Raw genomic sequence first — 15,168 nt, 5'->3', positions numbered from 1 at the left:
GCATGCGCCTACCCGCGACCCCTCACCGGCTGGGGGGAGGGGCTTGATAGCAACCGACACGGGGGGCGGGGCCGTGTGTTACGTCACCATAGCAGCGTGCGGTCACGTGCTGGAGCCTGGTGCAAGATGTCGCTGCGGCCGAGGAAAGGTAGGTGGCTGTAGGGTGGCTACCGGCCGGCGAGGAGTGTGTCTGCTTGGCCGAGCCGCCGGCGGTGTACGGGAACCAGATATGGGCAGCCTGTCAACAGACCGGGCGCTGGGGAGCGGGTCATCGGGCTGGGTTTGGGTACCTGGTGCCCTGCAGCTCCTTTTAGCGCGATAGCCTGGCAGAGCCATGGCGGGGGCGGCTGGAGTCTCCGGCCAGCTCGGGTGTGATATGTTATCACCAGTGGTGTGTGAGTTGGGCAGGAGCTCTCCAGCATATTGTGTGTGTCCCTCTCAGTATTTAATCTCCCTGAAATCGGCTCTTTGAAAATGTGCCCCTCATTGATTCTCCGCTCCGAACAGAATCTGAAAGTTCTTGCCTGCACAATTAGGTAGCAGAATGAAAGCCTTTACGATTTTGACAAGCGATCAAACGCCAAATGCAGAACGCTCCAAATCGACATTGTGCAGAGACTGCATCGTCGGTGTGTGATGATGAACTTGCTTTGTGGCTGCCTGTCAGCAGACAAATCTCAAGGTTGTAAAATTTATATATACCTTGATAATAAATGTACGACGAATTTTTTTGAATCTTGACGTTCATTCATGGCTTGTGACATTACTGAACCTGGAGGAAGTTGTGCGTCCTGGTGTATTGGATAAACCACTACAGTCCTTTTAGTTTTATTTTGCACTATCTTTGTGGACTAATTTCAGAATACAGTCCGAAGTCACTGTTTAGTGGTTGGAGTTATTGAGTGAAAGTGGTAGTCTTGCAAGTTAGTTTGAAAGAATGTTCTGGAATGAAGAAGTAAGAACTATGCTGGACAAGAGCAAATCATTGGCATTTCTCTGCCTCAATAAATGGCTTGTGAAAGGAGCTGGAAGGCTGTGACACATTAAGGGAGCAAAATTCCTTTCCAGGTTTAAGAAATTGGAGCAGGTTGGCCATTTGGCCCTTTGAGCCTGCTGTATACCACTCAGTACCACCCCCCCAACAGCCTTATATTTCCCTTGAATTCTGTCATGTGCTGAAGTATCAGTCTGTTTTAAATGTAAACAATAGCTAAGACTCCACTGTGTTTTTGAGTGAAGTCAAAGATTCAGTACCCACTGAGTGAAATTTCTCCAGCAACCCTGTTATTTTGCACTTTTACACAGTCTGCCTCTCCATCAGGTTCCCTGTTGCTATTGGGGTCCATAGAATACTCCCAAATGCTCCCTTTAAGTTTCTGATTTTTACCCACACTGACTCAGTGGACGATCCCTCCGCAATGTCTTCCCTTTGTTTACTTGGGCACTATGCTGCTTAATTGGGACAAAAGACTATTGCCAAACAGTTTCTAACTAGTGCCAGTCACGTGCACTTGTGTGGTTGTTAGACACTATACTGCCTAGAGTGAAGAGTTTTTAAGTAGCATCAGATATGTGTTCTCATGTTCAAAGCAGTGATTTTTGTCACTGATGGTTGGCAAGAAATAAGTAGTAAGACAATTCCAAACCATTTTGCTCACTGTGGTTTCAAGCATTCAGGACTGGACACGCCAGAAACATCAGGAGTGAAAATGATACAGTTTCACTACCTCAGTAATAGGAACCATGAAAAATTTAAAGGTATCAATAATCTTGAATATTGCAATGGAAATGAAAATTTGGAAGATGAAATTGTCAAAAGATTTGTATGAAGACATCCATTATCTGCACTAGATGTCTGCGCTGATTTTGTTCATTTATAGTCAATCAGGTAAAGGTGCTGGGGTTTATAGTTTGAGACAGAAGTTGGTGGCTGATAGGGATTGGGTGAGGTGGGACATAATTGTAGATGGAGCTGGGGGTGTATGGGGGTTGTAGTTTGAGACAGAAGTTGGTGTGTGACAGGGGGAAACAGATGAGGAAAAAGAAATTGAGCACGTGGAGACAGGAGAGGGGAAAGCTAGAGAAGGGCTGCAAGAAATGTGGAGCCAGGTAAGGGAGAGGTTGTTGGCAGATGAGAGCATAAGTAGATGGGGTTGGCCAAGGGAGGACACAGGTGGATGCATGTGAGTGATGGGCAGATGGAACTAGGTGGGGGAGGATAATGGATCTTGGGAAGTTGGGGTGATAGATGACCATGGAGGAAAGAACCTACGTGGACTTCTTGGAGTGGGTTAGCTGAAACTGGACAATTCACTGTTCATACCATTGGCTTGGAAGCAAGTGAAATAGGAGGTGTTGGTAAGAACAGTGACTGTCGGGCACACCAATCCATATGGGTTTTTTCTTCCTTTCTCTCGCATCCCCCAGCTGTCTGAGACCCTCCAACAGTTTGTATGTTGATAGCTGGTTCATATTTTTCGTCGTGTATCCAACCAACACCTGTGTCTTGATACCTTTTACTTCAAGCTGTTCACAGCTGTGACATTTCTCTTTGCTGTGATTTAGTGACTTTTTCAGTTGAAAATGGAGGCCAAAGGAAGCATTGGTATTTAATCTGCATGACCTTTGAACTCTGGAGTTATTCGTAGCATCGGTTAGTCAATGGCCAACAAAAAATCTGCTGGAGGAAGTCATTGGGTCAAGTAGGAAAGGAGTCGGGATGGACCTGAACCATAGACAAGTGCTGCTCGCTTCTCTGGATCATGTATGAAACGTCATTTTATTTTTTTTTAATGTGCTGTAAATACACCTTATGCTAAATGTCAGTCTTCTGGAATATATTTTATTTTTGCTATTTTATTTGTGGTGTTACTTTAAGTTTGCGTATGAGTTATATGTATGGTGTTTTGCAACTTGGTCCAGAGGAACATTGTTTCGTTTGGTGGTATACGTCTACACAGTCGAATGACAATAAACTTGAACTTCCTCCAGCAGATGGTTGCTCTGGATACCAACGTCTGCAGTCTCGTTTCTCTCCGTCAGCCAGTGTTGATGTAGGGTAGAAAATATGAGCCAGCAAACAGTGTGTTTTGCAGAAAACAATCAGAATCAGGTTTATTAAGGCTCCTACCCCACCAACTCAATGGTAATGACATAAAGAGGACATGGCTTGGATGGTGAGGGTTCTCAGCCACCTCTTGAAGATCTCCTGGATGTTTAAAAACTGGAGGAAACATTTTTGGCTTTGAATGAAGGATTGCATATGAATTGTTTGCTGAGGTTAATTGTGAGTCATGATTATCAAGCTTGATTGGGCAAGGAATTATCCAGTCACCTTCATTCTGCTTGGCAATGGAGTTTATATGTTATAGAAAGTAAGGCGATGGTAGATAACTGTACACTTAAATCTGAATATTCATGGAATGTATTATTGCTAATACTCAGAATAAGCCTGAATAAAATTGAGTATATTTTGATTGTAATGTTTTAAACTTCAACATTTGATACCTACTAAGACAAAAGGTATCAGTCAAAGTTAAGATGGCTTTCCTTTTTCTTTGGATTATTCTGTGTGAGTTATGTTTGTGACATGCAGGGTTATATGTGTCTGTGCAGTGCTGACAGGTGGCATTAGGTTGGCTAGCTCCTTTTATATTATTTACAAGATCATTAGACTATGAAGTCTTGTAAAAATCATTGTGGGTCCTACAGTAATGTGTCTACTATTAAATTCCAGTCTCAAAGTCGTTCTGGTTACAGGGGGATTGCAAGAATGTAAAAGCTCAGAGCGGGAATAAGCCATCCCACTATTTATCGAGATTTTAGCTGTTCTTCAATGTCAGCTCCTTTTTTTTTCTGGTGTTCTCCCATTTTCCTCAATTCCCTTAATGTCCAAAAATCTATTGTTCTTGATTGAGAATGGAGATAATTTAGCCTGAAGAGAAGTGGAAGCCCACGGGTTGACAGTGAGAATTCAGGGAGTAGCTGTGCTTGTAAACTGAGAATAGTCACAGGAACTTGTTCAATCGAGTGGCTATTCATTGAGGCGAATCTTGATTCACTAATCCAGGCAGCATTGAATGTTCTCGCCTGTGAACCACTGGAACAGATTTTAAACATTAAAGCAACTTGCTTTGCCCAGTTGTCACAGGGAGTCAAGCTGCTGGAAGAAGACTGAATAGAAGTTGTTAAGCTTGTGTTAACAGATCTTTCTGTTCATTCAAGGAATGTTGGCTTCGTACACTGACCCAATCTCAAAATGCCCTTGAGAAGGTTACACCATAATAAGTTATGAGCAAAGTTTGTTTTTTACAGAGAGGTATGTGCCTGGAATGCACTACCAAGGAACGTGGAAGAAGCAGATAAGAATAACAGGCGTTTAGACCAACACGTGATCATGTAGGGAATAGAGGCATATGGACTGTATACAGGAAGACTGGCATCATGGTTGATGCAGGTGTGGTGGGCTGAGGAGCTTAAGGGTGACATGTTAGCATCCTGCTTTACAGCTGCTGGTAAAATCAGGGTTTGATTCATACCACTGTCTATAAGGAGATAGTACATTCTCCCCATGACTGGGAGATTTTCTAGTTTCCTCCCACATTCCACGAGTATGTTATGGGCATGTTGTCTTGGCACCAGAAGCATGGCAACATTTACAATTTTTCTTTGATCCTATGGTTCTAAGTGTTTGCGCGTAAGAAATCACACAATTCTTTCCTGGACGATCTGTACTCTTTCCTTCGTAATATAAGCTTGGCAAGAACCTTTGTCTGTTAGCCAATCATTGCAATCCCTAATTTCTGGCTCAAGGCTAAGATGATCAACAAGGGCATGGCTTCTGCCCCCTTCCTGTCCAATTCTGATGAAGGGTTTTGGCCCAATATGTCAATTGTTTATTCCCTTCTGTAGATACTGCCTGATTTGCTAAGTTCCTCTGGCATTTTGAGCATGTAGCAACAAGCCCAATTATCACCTCCCCTGGTGCCTCCCTTCCATTTCCCCCATGGTCCACTCTCTTGTCAGATTCCTTCTTCAGCTCTTTACCTTTTCCACCGATCACCTCTTAGTTTCTCACTTCATCCCATTTCCCCCCCACCCACCTGTCCCCCCTCACCTGGTTTCACCTGTCACCTTCCAGCTTGAGCTCCTTCCCCCCCCTCCAACTTCTGTCCTAGCTTCTGCCCCCCTCCTTGCCAGTCCTGATGAAAGGTCTCAACCTGAAACATCAACTGTTCATTTCCTTCCATACATGCTGCCTGACCTGTTGGGTTCCTTCAGCATTTTGGTGCACTTAGCAACAAGTGCAATTAAAGTTGTAGTTGACTTTATTCTCTTTCTGTCTGTTTTGGCCAATGTTTTTGTTAATAGGAATGGTAGCTGGGTATAGTTCCAGCACATTAACACGATTAAGGAACAGCTCTTTCTAAAAAAAGCATTTAAACAGGAGGGCGTATTAAATGTCTTAGCATACTTAAAAGTGGATCAGCCCCGTGGCCTGATGAGAAATGGCCCAGACTTCTGTAGGAGGAGATTGCTCTAGCTCTAACAGATTTTTAAATCTCAGCTGGCCGTGGAGTGAGCTGCCAAGTGACTGGAAGGTGACAAGTCTTATTGTTATTCAAGAAGGGATGCAGTAATAAGCCTGGTAATTTTAGGCTTGTGGATCTAACACCAGTGATAGGAAAGTTATTGGAAAAAGTTTCTGAGGGACAGAATTAATCTACGCTTGGATTGCAAAAAGATAGCTAGCATTGTTTAGTTCGGAGGATATCCTTGTGATCAATTTGAGTGACATTTTTGAAACGATAACAAGCTGTACTAATGAGAACAGTACAGTTGATGTGGTCTAGATTGACTTCAGTAGGCTTTGGATAAGGTCTTACATGGAGAAGATCCAAACAATTAGAGCCCATGGGACCCAGAGAAAGTTGATAAATTGCTTTCCAGTCCTGATGAAGTCTCTCATTCTGAAACATTGACTGGTCATTCCTCTCCATAGATGCTGCCTGACATGTTAAGTTTCTCCAGCATTTTGAGTGTGTTACTCCTAAATTCACCTTCAGGAATCCTTGGATCTGTACGCCGGGATTCCTCAATATCCCATTATTTCTATAATTGGCTTCTCTAGCTACTCTGCATTGGTTTCTTGTATCTTTTAGAATTGATTTTAAGGTTCTCTTGCTTAAAGCTCTTAATAGTCTGAGACTGCAGTATATCACAGAATCACTTTCATTTTATAAGCCTGCTCAAGCTTTCAGGTGGTCTTCTGCTGGTCTCTTAAATTTAAACAATTTCCCTCAAAAGATAATTGGCAGGTCAGCTTTTTTGAACTGCGCTCCTAAACTGTGGAACTCAATAGCCTAAAACTGTAAGGGATGCAGACTCAGTTGACGCCTTTAAACTCCAGCTCAAAACCTATTCATTTAACCTTGCTTTTAACTCACATATTTTTGTCTTTCATTTTCATGTTTGCATTTTATCCATTGTAAAGCACTTTGAACGACATCTGTATGGAAAGTGATCAATAATAAGGTGTTATTAGTAGTAATAGGAGGAGAAGGTGATAGTGAAGGTTTTTTTTTCCTGTGAATGGAAACCCGTAACCGGTGGTGTACCGCAGGCATGGATGCTGGGGCCCTTGATGTCCATCAACAATCTGGATATGAATATGGAAGGAAAAGTTGGTAATTTTGCAGTTGACATAAAAGTTAATGGATATTGTTTAAAGGAATTGTTCAGACTGCAGCTGGAATATTGTTAGATATTTTGGGTCCTATGTCTTAAGGAGGATATGTTGGCCCTGAAGAGACTCCAGAGAAGGTTTACAAGGATGAATGAGTGGTTGACTTAGGAGGAGTGTGTGGTGGGGTTCAGAAGGATAAAGAGGGGACTGATGCAGAGTTTTAAGGAGATGTTGACAATTTCTTTTCTCCCGCAGATGCTGCCTGACCTGTTAAGTTCCTGCAGCAGATGTTTGTGTACTTGATTAATCAGGAGGGAGGAGCACAATTCTGGTGTTTAGGCAGGGCCACACTGCAGATTTGTAGAACCTCCCTGAGGACATTGACAAGTCAGAACTCTCTGCGGAATGGTGAGGTGGCATAATATGAGAGACAGGTGAAGGTCTAAGCGTATGTTTTTCACACACAGGTTAGTGAACATTTGGAATGAGCTGCCAGAGGAGGAGGTGGTGGAAGCAGGTACAATTACAATGTTAAATTGGAGTTTGAACAGGTACTTGGGTAGGAGAGGCACTGAGGTGGACAAATCAAGTTCAAGTTTATTGTCATCTGTGTACAAACAAATGAAACAACATTCCTCTGGACCACAGTGCACCCATAAAACATGTATCACATACAGCACAGAAATCGAAATATTACCATAAATAAGTTAATAAAATATAATACAGTGTGCATGTTGTGCACAGCACAAGTAAACACTAAACATTATGGTAAACAATAACAGCTCATTGGAGCGACGAGACCTCAGTGGTGATGTGGTGATTCATCAGTCTCGCAGCCTGAGGGAAAAAGTTGTTACCCAGTCTGGCAGTCCTAGTCCTGATGGTATGAGGCAGACACTGTGGTATGAGCAGTAAGGATCCTCAACAATACTTCAGGCCCATTGTATACAACGCTCATGGTAAATGTCACAAATAGGGGAAGGGAGGCGCCGATAATCATCTCGGCGGTTTTTATCTATTAGCATAAGTAGGCATTACAGTTTGTATGGATGAGCTGGGCTGAGTGGGCTCTAACTTGTGCTGTATGACTGGTTGTATGAACATTTCAATAATGAGGTATATGAGTGAAGCTATCCCCTTCTATTCAGGAGCCTGATGGTTGAGGGGTAGGAACTATTCTTGAAGTGGTGTGTGTCCTGAAGCTCTTGTACCTTCTTTCTGACGGCAGCAGTGAGGAGAGAGCATGACCTGGGTGGACTCACTTTAAGGAATCTTTATCTCATGTTCTCGTTATTTATTGCTATTTATTTATATTTGCATTTGCACGGATGTTGTCTTCTGCACTTTGGTTGATCTTTCATTGATCGTGTTATCTCCTCACTGCCCTTTACAATGCTGGCGTTTAGAGCAGCAGTGAAGGTCCTCCATCTCTGGCAGTGTTCAGGGCTTCCTTCAGCATGTCGGTAGTTTCCTCTCAGTTTTCACTACTGTCAGTCACTCAGATGTAGAAGGATTCTTCATTGCTGCTTACATAACAGTTTTATTTGACTAGTTAGGGTTGTTAGCCCAGAGCTGAACTCCTGAATCTGGAGGACCGGTGGACCACCCTTAGTCTGGCCTCTACCCTTTGGCCTGTTTGGCGTGGGTGACCCTACCAAGAGCTAAAGTATAAAGCCCTGGCTCCAGCCAACATAGCTCTCCAGGTCATTGAGGTATGACAAGGTTGTGGTCCTCTTGGAGGGATGCTGCTATAATTACTATTCTATGCATTTGCTTGTGTGCCCACAGGAAACTGAATCTCAGTGTTGTATATGGTGACATGTATGGACTTTGATAATAAATTTACTTTGAATGTTAATCCATAAGAACGCGGTAACCAGCGGTCAATTAGCAGATATGGAGTAGCAGATGAAAAGGAAACCAAGCAGGCCCTTCAGCACAAGAGGTTCATGACAACCGAGATGACCATTTAGTCTCATTTCACTTGTATCACTCTGAACCACTTGTGTCCATGTACTTGTTAAAGTGCTTTTAAATGTTGTTAATGTACCTTCCTCAATACTGAACACCCCTGATGTAGGGTCTCGTTTGAAGCTTTGGCTGCTTATTCCTCTCCATAGATGCTTGACTTGCTGAGTTCCTCCTGCATTTTGAGCATGTTGCAACAAGGCCAATTAACACCTCCCTCTGATGCCCTCCTTCCATTTCCCCTGTGGTCCCCTCTCCTCTCCTGTCAGTCCTCCTTCAGCTGTTTACTCTTTTCATCTATCGCGTACCAGTTTCTCACTCAATCCCTTTCCCCCACCTACCTCCCTTCCCCCTCACCTGGCTTCACCCTGTCAGCTTTCAGCTTGAAATTCTTCCCCTCCCCTCCCCTCCCCCCCCCCCCAACATCTTATTCTGCCTTCTCCCTTCCTTGCCAGTTCTGATGAAGGGCCCCGACCCAAAACATCGACTGTTTGTTTCCCTCCATACATACTGCCTGACTTGACGAGTTCCTCCATCATTACTCTGTGTTACTCTGAAATTGTATCCAAAATTCACTTTCAGGGATCTTTAGGTCCGTACACTGGGATTCCTCAATATCCCATTACTTTTGTAATCTTAATACTAGTCTGAGCCACTCTCCATTGGCTTCCTGTATCTTTTAGAATTAATTTTAATGTTCTCTTTTTAAGGTCTCAGTAGTCTAGACCAGAGTACATTCCTATCCATAGATGCTGCCTGACCTGCTGAGTTCTTCCAACACCTTGTATTTATTACTCTGTATTTCCAATATCTGCAAAATCTCTTGTTTTTATCTCTCGTTCCTCTCTCCCCTCACCAACCCTGGATAAAACACTGTTAAAACTTTGCAATTTCATGTCAATACAGCTTAAAGAAAAGTTGATCCTAGTTATATAACAAGAAGGTTTTCTTCAATATTACACTGAGACCAAATAGGATAAATTAGGAAAGGCCCAGTTACCTTAGTGGAGAGGGTGAAGTTTAGGACATAGGTTTCAAGTAATTGGTTAAAGATTTATAGGGACACATTGCAGTATTTTCACTTTGTGGAGAACACACAAACTGAAAGAAACTGGTAGAGCCACAACCCTTCAAAATACTTAGAAATACTTATGTACTCACTGGCTGTTCTATTAGGTACACCTGCTCATTGATGCAAATTTCTAATCAGCCACTCATGGCAGCAACTCAATGAATAAAAGCCCACAGATATGGACATGAGGTTCAGCTGTTGTTCAGACCAAACATCAGAATGGGAAGGAAATATAATCTAAGTGTCTTTGACCTCGGAATGATTATTGGTGCCAGATGGGGTGGTTTGAGTATCTCAGAAGCTGCTAACCTCCTGGGATTTTAGCACACAGTAGCCTCTAGAGTTTACAGAGAATGGTGCAAAAATCAAAAACAAAAAATCCACTGAGTGGAAGTTCTGTGGGTGAAAATGTCTCGTTAATGAGAGAGGTCAGAAAAGAATGACCAGACTGGTTGAATCTGACAGGAAGGTGACAGCAACTTAAGTAACCACGCATTATGACGGGGGTGTGCAGAGGAGCATCCCTGAACACTCAACACATCAAATCCTGAAGTAGATGGGCCACAACAGCAGAAGCCCACTTTATTAGGTAGAGGAGGAACTTAATACACAGCCTAGTTGCTGGAGTCTTAAACTTTTGACCTCTCCCCAGTCAAAAGTTCAAATTAAACATACATATATGTCTCATATGCTACCTTGAATTCTTTTTTTTGCTGACATTCACATTAGGACAAAGAAGTACAAATCAATGGGAAAACTACACACAAATACTGAAAGGAAGACAAATTGTGCAAATTTAAAAAAACATAAATAAGTAAACAAATAACACTGAGAATGTCAGTTGTAGTGTTGGAAGTGAATCTGCAGGTTGTGGAGTCAATTCAGCATTGCGATGAGTGAAGTTAACCATCGTGAGATGTAGGAGCAGACTTGGGCTATTTGGTCCCATCAAGTCTGCTCCACCATTTCATCTGGCTGATCAACTTTCTTCTCTGCCCCAAACTCCTGTCTTCTCTACGTATCCCTTCATGTCCTGACTAATCAAGAAATCTATCAACCTCTGCCTTAAATATACCCAATGACTTCACCTCCACCAGTAGCAATGAATTCCACAGATTCACCACTCTCTGGCTAAAGAAATTCCTCCTCATCTCTGTTCCAAAATGATGCCCCTCTATTCTGAGGTTGGGCCCTCTGGTCTTGGCGTTATTACCCCTCAACTCTACTGATGGTTGAGGGGTAATAACTTTCCTGAACCTGGTAGTGTGGGACCCAAGGCTTCTGTATCTCCTTCCCAGTAGCAGCAGCAAGATGAGAGCAGGGCCGGGATAGTGGATGTCCCTGATGATAGATGCTACTTTCTTGTGACAGCATTCCTCATGGATGTGCTGAGTGGTGGGGTGGGCTTTGTCTGTGATGAACTGGGTATCCACTATTTTTTGTAGGCTTTTCCATTCTTGGGCATTGGTGTTTTCGAGAACAGAATGCCATGTGTACTGGGTCTGTAGCAGATGTATTGAGTTAACCAACATAAGGGCTAGTTTTAACCTTGTCCTGGCTAACGTACCCGTGACAAGTACATCTGTCCAAAATTGCTTTGATAGAAATGACCGACTCAGAGTCCTTATAAGTAGCAAATCCCGGGGTCATATTGGGACGCCACTCGTCTTGTTGTTTGGCACTGCTCTTGAGAGATTTGAGACAAACTCAGATCAAAGGCAGCAACTCAAAACTGGGCAATCATCTGCAGTGGGAATGTGCATCACCACATTCTTGTAATATTATTCTATTATTATGTATTGCATTGCACTGCTGCCGCAAACGCAACTTTCACAACATACGTCAGTGATATTAAACCTGATTCTGAACCCCGTGATCGCTCAATCAGTACGTCAGTTCAAAGTTTTGCGGTTCTGTCACATCTCATTAGGAATGTTGCTGGGGAGAAACAGCTAACAGCTGGAGGTTCAGCATCATCCTCACTATATTGTTACGAAGGGTGCAGGGGGTATGCCAAGGACAGTACCAAGCAAACCTAGAAACAAAACCAGCTGAGTGAAGTTGCAACGTAGCTTCGTCATAGTCATACTTTATTAATCCCGGGGGAAATTGGTTTTTGTTACAGTTACAGGGGCTCTAGCCTCCATTAATCCAGGACATCTTCAAGCAGCGATGTGTCATAAAGGCAGCATCCATCATTAAGGACCCCCCACCCCCACCCCCATCACTCAGGTCATGCCTTGTTCTCATTGCTCCATCAGGAAGGAGGTGCAGAAGCCTGAAGGCACACGCTGGACGATTTAGGAACAGCTTCTTCCCCTCTACTTTCTGACTTCTGAATAGATGTTGTACTCATGAACATTACCTCACTACTTTTTTTTATTTCTATTTTTGCACTACTTATTTAATTGAACAATTTAATGTATAGATACTTGCTGTAATTCACTGTTTCAAAGTTGAAAGTAAAATTTATTATCAGTGTACTGGCGTGTCATCACGCATGAGATTCCTTTTCCTATGAGCATACTGAGTAAATCTATAGAACAGTAACTGTAAACAGGATCAATGAATAACAAACAAATACAAAATATAAGTAAATAGCAATGCATAACGAGAGCACGAAATAACAAGATAAAGAGTCCTTAAAGTGAAACCATCCATCAGTTGTTGGAACACCAGAAATAGAATGGGTGCAGTTATCCCCTTTTGTTTAGGAGCCTGATAGTTGAGGGGTAGTAACTGAGACCCTTCTTCAGGATGTGCACGTTTCAGTGGTGTTACTTACTGTTGTTCCGAAGTTCATAAACTATAGGCCTTGTCAGCTTATTGTAAGTAAGATGATATTTTTGAACAGAGACCCTTTTCGGTTCTGATAAAGGGTCCCGGCCCAAAATATGGACTGTCCTTAAATGCTGCTGACCTGTTGAGTTCCTCCAGCATTGTGTGTGTGTTGCTCTGGATTTCCAGCAACTGCAAATCTTTTGTGTTAAAGAAGATCTGTGGTATATCATAGCAGTATAGGTGATTTGGAAGAGACTAAGATGCAGAGGCCAGCTGCATTTTATTGATGAGAACAAGTCTCAGTGAACCTGTAGCTACCATCAGCAGCAAAACTGTCAAAGCTCTTTCACAGCACACCTGGATGCTCTGAACAGTGAACATGTGTCAGCGGGGTCTTTCATTTTCAGCATCCAAGTGAGTATGAATTTGCTTCACTCCCTGAGAATGTCGTCTTTAATTGTGAAGCTCCTTACTCCTATATTAATACATGTAAAGTCCTAGATTGTCAGTAAAACAGCTCTGAATTTTCTCCTGTCGTGTCTTTGCTGTCAAGGAAAATATTCACATCTCTCTGAAAGAAGAATTCAGATAAAATTACGAAGATTCTGAACATGAAGAAAAATAAGATGCTGCATGTAAATAGAAGATGTAAGTAATTAGAGGCCAGAATACTTCCATTTAAATATCACTTTAGAAATTTAGTACTTTTAAGTAAGGTGTGAAAACAATTTGCTAATTTGAGAAAATAGAGAGAAATCATAACGACAAAGATATGTTACAAAGTTCTCAGTCAGAAAACTTTCACTTTTCTTAAGCAATGTCTTAATGCCCCACATCTATAAGAGCTCTCTCCCAGAGTTTGCTTCACAAAGGAGCTATTTTACTGCTTTTGTCTTGCTACTGGCATCTTATTGCACATTGTCTTACACAATTGTCCCCTAGTTATGTTTTTATCTTTTAAAGTTAGTTAATATGTTCATTGCATTTCATTAAATATTAAAAAGCTTGGATGTGATTCAAAAGAAGAACTTTGCGATGTAAACGACCTCACTAGAACCATCTTTATTGATATTGATTTATTATGATACATGCAATGAGATACAGTGAAAAGCTTTTGATTTATGTGCCAACCAGACAAATTATGCCAAACATAATAACATCAAGTTAGTAAAAGAACACATAATGCAAAATATCTTGTTGCAGTTACAGAGAAAGTGCGGCACTGGGAGACAAAGTCAAGGCCATTTCATAGTTGATCGAGAGTTGTTCAGTCTGTTCAAGAGTCTGATAACAGTGAGATTGAAGCAAAAAAGACAATGATGGGTTAGAAGGGGTCCTTGATTATCTTTGCTGCTTTACTGAGGCAGTGGAAAGTGTAGACTGAGGCAGCAGAGGAGAGGCTGGTTTGTGTGATAGACTGGATTGTGTTCACTACTATCTGCATTTCTGTGACCTCAGGCAGAGTGGTTGCCATACCAAACTGTGATCCATCAACCACTTTCCCAGTGCTATATTGATATCTAAAATAAATTCAGATCTTGAAGTAAGTACTCATTAGGTCAGGTAGGATAACATAGTGGTTAGCACAATGCATTACTGAACAGGCGATCCAGGTTCAATTCCTCCTGTGCCTGTAAGGAGTTTGTACATTCTCCCCATGAGTGTGTCCGTTTTCTTCGGGCATTCTGGTTTCCTCCCACTGTCCCACAGGTTAATCAGTCATTGTAAATTGTCCCACGATTAGGCTAGGATTAAATCAGTGGGTTGCTGGGCAGCACGGCTGGATTCCACGCTGTATCTCAATAAATAAATAAAGTGTGTTATGCTGTAGTGAGGGTGAGGGAATGGAATATTTCTGATAGTATAAATCTCAGCTGACTGTTGAATGAACTGTAAGCAAGTGAATGGGAACAGTTTAGACACAAGAATGTGGGAGTTATAAAAGGCAGAGTAGGAAGATCCGCTGGGCAGGTCAGGTCCTCTATTTCATGAGGGAAAATCCAAAAATAGAAAAAAGGTAATTTGAGGTGATATCACATATGGACCACTGATACATCCAGCAAAATCAAGTTCCCTGAAATCATTTTAGTACTGATTCCAGGTGGCTGCCATGTGCTGAGATGGAAGATAAGTTGATCCTCAGGTTTACACTGTACCTCACTGTAAACATACATAGATCATAGGTTAGTTGTTGAGAGACAGAGAATTAAACTGGCAGGCTGTGGGAAGTGACAATTGCCCCTTGCTCTAGGTTCTCAGCTTTTTAAATTTTCACCCTGTATTTTTGTCTCTTCGATTGAGTATTATTTTATTTTTGGAATATTGGTCATAGTTATTCACTTCCATTGGTCCCCCCTCCATTGTGTTTATGTGGAACTTGTCACGGGTACAGGTACTGGTGAGGGAGCAGCAGAAAGGTCACTGAAGAGCGGGAACAAAGAGGGCTTTTTCGGGTTGGCTGCTAATGCCTAGTGTAGTTATGCAGGGCTCTGTGTTGGGACCACTGCTTTTCACATTAGTGGCCAAGTTTGTGCACAACACAAAGATGGGTGTTGAGGAAGCAGGGAGAATAGGCAAAGAAGTGGCAGATAGAATGCAGTGTGGAGAAGTGTCTACTTAGGCATGTTGGTCAAAGGAATAAAGGCATAGATTATTTTCTAAA

At 42.3% G+C, this 15,168-nt stretch overlaps 1 protein-coding gene across 4 annotated transcripts in view; it reads left to right on the top strand.

Moving 5' to 3' along the window:
* Window positions 1-88: 88 nt before the first annotated feature.
* Window positions 89-15,168, top strand: part of LOC134355376 (6-phosphofructo-2-kinase/fructose-2,6-bisphosphatase 2-like) — a 114,951-nt gene continuing 99,871 nt past the window's right edge. For 3 of the 4 annotated variants that reach the window (XM_063065167.1, XM_063065169.1, XM_063065170.1), the window contains exons 1-2: window positions 89-148; window positions 13,060-13,154. In XM_063065167.1, coding sequence (XP_062921237.1) covers window positions 13,118-13,154 — 37 coding nt within the window. In that variant the 5' untranslated portion in view covers window positions 89-148; window positions 13,060-13,117. The remainder of the gene's footprint in view (window positions 149-13,059; window positions 13,155-15,168) is intronic. The other variant, XM_063065168.1, reaches the window with a different exon arrangement.

This window comes from Mobula hypostoma, chromosome 13 (assembly GCF_963921235.1).
Source record: "Mobula hypostoma chromosome 13, sMobHyp1.1, whole genome shotgun sequence".
Classification (NCBI taxonomy): Eukaryota; Metazoa; Chordata; class Chondrichthyes; order Myliobatiformes; family Myliobatidae; genus Mobula; species Mobula hypostoma.
This window is presented reverse-complemented; position numbering and strand designations above follow the sequence as displayed.